Here is a 5,000-nt window from a genome sequence, read left to right as displayed (position 1 = left end):
TGAATTTGGTGAGAAAATACCCATAAATAATTTAAAAAAAAATTTCCTTTGTTTGGCACCTTATTTTTGTTCCTTATATTTTCTAGTGAGTCCCGTGTTGTTTACTTATTTATTATTTTTCCCCCCACAAAAAACTCAGGGGCACCTTGTCTCAGCTTCGATATCCTTCAAGACAAGCTTGGAGATAATCGGGACTGTGAAACACCTGTGTCATGTTACTTTGTGGCTGGCACGCAAGCAGCACGCACTCATGTGAACAACATTATTGTCATGAAGGTATGTTTGTGTAAGCAGTATGGAAAATATAAATTTTGAAAGAAGCAAATATAGGAAAGGTTGGTATTTGCAATGTTGAAATTATGAGTTGTATGAACACATTCTTTTGTAGATATACTCTCAGCATATGACAAATTATATTAAAAAGAATTAAATGTATTAACTCAGTGGTTGATATCAGTTTTAAGATCAGTAAACATTTTTTGCCTCCTCTGAAAACAGAGAGGAGGTCATGCTGTGAGGAAAAGAGAAACACTGTATAAGAAGTGTAAGAAGGTTGGAAGGCCTGATTAGAGAAAGTTTGGCATATAAATACTGTAGTATTCAAAGTGAAAGGATGGATTTACCAGTGGTGCTTTTATTAAGTTATGAATCATGATTTTTTATCAACCCCCTTACTTCTCAGTATACCAAATTCGGCAGGTTTGGTTTCAGTTGAAGAAGAAGAAATTGAGTCATGTGCTTGTTACTGTCACATGGGCGTGTTCAGTTTTCATTTGCTGCAGGAATGACAAAAAATGTCAATTGTTAATATGGCATTACATTCATATAATTTTTTGCATAACCTAATGAGACATGATTGTATCAGTGTCCATTCAGATTTTAGTGTATAAAGGATCTGCATGTATATGCTTAAGTCAGGCATGGAAGAAATAAGTTGCAAAGAAATTATGAACAAGGAAGAAGTTGGAACATGTTGGCAAAAGATTCTGCGAGTCTGTGAATGTTGATGAGTGTTTGTTGGCAATAAGTAATGTTGTGAATCCCATAGAGATAGTGTAAATTTAGTAAGTGGCAGAAATTTGTATAAACAATACAGCATTCATATATTCCTTTATGGAAACAGTGATGCTTTTGGATAGATAACCAGCAGGTAAATGGAATTTCTTTAACCCAGATGAGCAACCTGAAAAAAATAAATGAGGACGATGATGAGGATGACGATGATGAAGGTGAGGATGAAGATGGACAACCTGTCATTTCTTCCGCCATGGTTAAACATAATGGCTGTGTCAACAGGATTAGGGTATGTGTTAAAGGGACAATTTTTATCCTTTTTTTGTGTGTGCTCCCATTGTATCTTTATAGATTTATTACTTTCTGCTTTCTAATATATTATTTATCCATAGAAAAATAATTGGACAGTGTAGTAAAATTACAATATTCTTTCTAATAAATTGCAGTCAACAATGGTCAACAATGTCAGCATTGCTGCTTCCTGGTCTGAACTTGGTGCTGTTCACATTTGGGATTTGAGCCAAATGCTTTCTTCTGTCAATGACAACAGCCAGCAACAAGTCCTGGAGGAGGCACCAATCTTTTCCTTCAGAGGACACCGTACTGAAGGTTTTGCTATGGATTGGGCCTCATCCATGCCAGGTAAGTTATGGAGCTTGCTTTGTTGGGAAACTGGCAAATATGATGTGAATGTTGTTGTAGTAAATATTGGGAGTGATAAAATGTATAAGGAACCACTCATAGATAAGTTTGCACTATTCCATGTTAGAGATAACCAAACAGTATTCTTGTTTCCAATAAAGTGTCTTTCTTTCCATGCAGGGACCCTTGCAACAGGTGACTGTGACAGAAATATCCATATTTGGAAACCAACTGAAGGAGCATCTTGGTCGGTGGATTCACGTCCATACACTGCCCACCAAGCTTCAGTAGAGGACATTCAGTGGTCCCCAAATGAACCACATGTTTTTGCCTCTTGTTCTGTAGACAGAAGGTGTGAATTTTAGTGGGACTTTTATGTATGATCAGTATTTTTAGTAATGTAAAGTAATCTTGAAATTTGTATTAATAATTCAGAATCTTCAACATAAATTGATTCAGTAGAATAGTATGAGTATTAAGGAGATCTTACCAGATTTTTTCTTTCACAGCATCAGAATATGGGACTGCAGAGCAAACCCAAGCAAAGCTTGTATGATTTCAGTGGCAAATGCACATGAAAGTGATGTCAATGTTATTCACTGGAACAAAAATGAACCTTTCATAGTGTCTGGAGGAGATGATGGCAAAGTTCAAGTATGGGATCTAAGACAAATACAGGTGGGAATATACTTGGTTTATTTTTAACTGATTCATACTGAGAACAAGACTGGGAAGATACTAATTTGGTTCTTCTATTATCATTTTTGTATAATATTTGAAAATACATAGAAATACACGAGAAACTACTGATTATGTGGGCAGGGGAAAGAAAACCCTGTGCAGTTTAAAATCTTATTTATAAAATCAACTGAGACTTGATTTTTCTCTTCACATTTACCACATGAGTAATGTAAACAATATCCCTGAAAGGCTTTCAGAACGGTCATATACTCATATGCCAAGATTCCTTATACTTATAGAGGGATTGACATGTCATGGCCATCAAAAATATGACACTTGAAAACTGTTAATGTCTCCTATGTACTTTGCCAGAACTCCAGTCCTGTGGCAGTTTTGAAACAGCATGAAGCTCCTGTGACAACAGTGGAGTGGCATCCATCTGATGCTTCAGTCTTAGCCACAGGAGGAGAAGACCACCAGATACTGCAGTGGGACCTGGCTGTAGAGCGAGATTCTGATCAGAATCAGGACGACGAGTTGGTGAGTCTTGTGACAGGCATTTCAATGTATGAATTTACTGTCCTATGTATCATTTGTGCGCAAAGTAATTTTCTCTTCTACAGCTTTGCATTAGGATTGCTTGTTTATCATAAAAAACTGTTTGAAATGAGTACTCCATTCAGTCATTTTATATACTTGAATGCATTTGGATTCAAGATTTCTCTCAATCTTAGTCTTGCAGAAAATAAAATCTCACTTTAGAAACCCTTTTTCACTTTAGAAACCCTTTTTTTTCACAGGATGTTCCAGAACAGCTCCTCTTCATTCACAGAGGACAACATGAAGTGAAAGAACTGCATTGGCATCCACAGGTTCCTGGCTTAATAATATCTACAGCACATTCAGGATTCAATATATTCAAGACGATTAGTTGCTGATTAACTAGATATATGTGGGGATTACTAGATTGTGTAGACTTTAAGGAGTTCAAAGGAATCTACAGAGCTATTTAAAATTGAGTGGTATTGTCATGTCTGCCAGTTCAGCAAGTTCTTCTAAATTGTGTGAGAAAATATTCTAAATCATAGATATCAGTAATAGGAGATTGTAAAAAAGGTTATCTCTTAGGGGGATTAGTGTTTGCTCTCCCTGGCAGTACATTATTGACTGTGAGGAACATAAGGCAACAGATATCAGTAAATAGGCACAAGTTCAAAAGTTTGCCTGTTTGTTGCTTACTGAGGTAATTTCTACAGAAAAATAGTAGTGTATCGGCATGCTTTGAAAAAATTATATTGTATATTAAGAGAGAATTGCGGAGATCTGAAATGTGCAAGTAATATTTAGATATTTAAAATGAAGAATAAAAAATATTACACGATTATTTATACTGGTATCTGTAATATTCTCATACAATTACATTAAAGATATATCAGTATTGTAAAATTGATACTTTCATACAGATAAATTAAAGATACTTCAGTATTGTAAAATCAATCATATTTCTCATGAAGGTAGATGTGCGTTGTCATCTGTATTTCAATTCTGTATTGTCATGGTTAAACAGTTTTTGAAAACCATAAGGTTTGTGTGTTAAAAATTCTTTATATGTTATGGATCTTGAATGTCTATATATTGCTAATAAAACTGTTGATATGTTATTCACAACACATTTGTAATGAGTTTTAGTATAAATTGCTATACTGCTTCTGTATAGGCTGTGTTAAGCCAAAAATCATTATTTTTTTCCAATTATATATATAAAAGACTTCTTTGTTTCAATGAGTGTAGAGATAGTAAAACCTTGATCCTCTGACACTATAACACATTAAAACTAATCTATAAAACAGGCATGTTCCCCAAAATGCATAAAACTAAGAGCATGAGGTAATGTGAGTCAGACTGTAAAATTCACTACAAAAGAACATTCCTCTAGATAGTAAAGGAGATTAGTAAGAGTTTAGACTTGATTTTTCCCACTTCCATCCCCCCCAATCCTTTGCCCGTTGTTGTCGTGGGGGGGCTTAGGAGACGAAGACTGAGACCCAATGATGGGGAACTCCTCAACCTTGGGACTTAGCCATCGACTCAACTAATTTTGCATAGTCTTTTTTCCCACTCATACTTTTCGTTTCAGTTTCTTCACCAATCCCTTCTACTATCCACCTACTAAGGTGTGAGAGCCGTGCTGAAAGGATGAAAGGCTGACTTTGTCATTCCTGAACGGCCTGAGGGAACCATGGGCACGGTATTCCCTCGCCATACCTGGCCCTTACCCCTCAAGGGGACCCTGAGGGGTGGACTATTTTTTTCCCCAACATACTCCAGGCTTATCATGGCCAATAATGAAGACATAACCCCAATCTTAGGGGCAATGAGGCTTGCCCCTTTATCAAATAGCCCCAATCCCAGCTCTCCTTTGACCACGGATCCAAACACTACAACAACTCCCCCATCATCAATGCATACTAGTACAGTATCAACCCTAATCAACAACCAACCCCCAGGAGACATTACTCTCCCAACATGCTCAACTTCAACACCTGTACTCCCACAACCTTCTTCATCAACCACCCCATCTCCCCTTATTACTACCTTACAACCTTATTGCCCACCTCCCCAGAACACTACTCCCTTCTCCACACGTCCCCGCACTACCCCCA

At 36.8% G+C, this 5,000-nt stretch overlaps 2 protein-coding genes across 2 annotated transcripts in view; one reads left to right on the top strand and one right to left on the bottom strand.

The window, feature by feature from the left end:
- The window catches only part of LOC125039408 (glutamate-rich WD repeat-containing protein 1-like), a 5,154-nt gene extending 1,048 nt beyond the window's left edge, over positions 1–4,106 (top strand). Inside the window, exons 2-8 of the mRNA XM_047633287.1 lie at positions 140–276; positions 1,175–1,303; positions 1,461–1,656; positions 1,837–2,008; positions 2,166–2,334; positions 2,710–2,877; positions 3,138–4,106. Of these exons, the coding sequence (XP_047489243.1) occupies positions 140–276; positions 1,175–1,303; positions 1,461–1,656; positions 1,837–2,008; positions 2,166–2,334; positions 2,710–2,877; positions 3,138–3,275 (1,109 nt within the window). The 3' untranslated portion in view covers positions 3,276–4,106. The remainder of the gene's footprint in view (positions 1–139; positions 277–1,174; positions 1,304–1,460; positions 1,657–1,836; positions 2,009–2,165; positions 2,335–2,709; positions 2,878–3,137) is intronic.
- LOC125039407 (nonsense-mediated mRNA decay factor SMG8-like) overlaps positions 1–5,000 on the bottom strand; it is a 31,417-nt gene that overhangs the window by 17,069 nt on the left and 9,348 nt on the right. The window lies entirely within an intron of this gene.

Source organism: Penaeus chinensis, chromosome 27 (assembly GCF_019202785.1).
Source record: "Penaeus chinensis breed Huanghai No. 1 chromosome 27, ASM1920278v2, whole genome shotgun sequence".
NCBI classification, from domain to species: Eukaryota; Metazoa; Arthropoda; class Malacostraca; order Decapoda; family Penaeidae; genus Penaeus; species Penaeus chinensis.
This window is presented reverse-complemented; position numbering and strand designations above follow the sequence as displayed.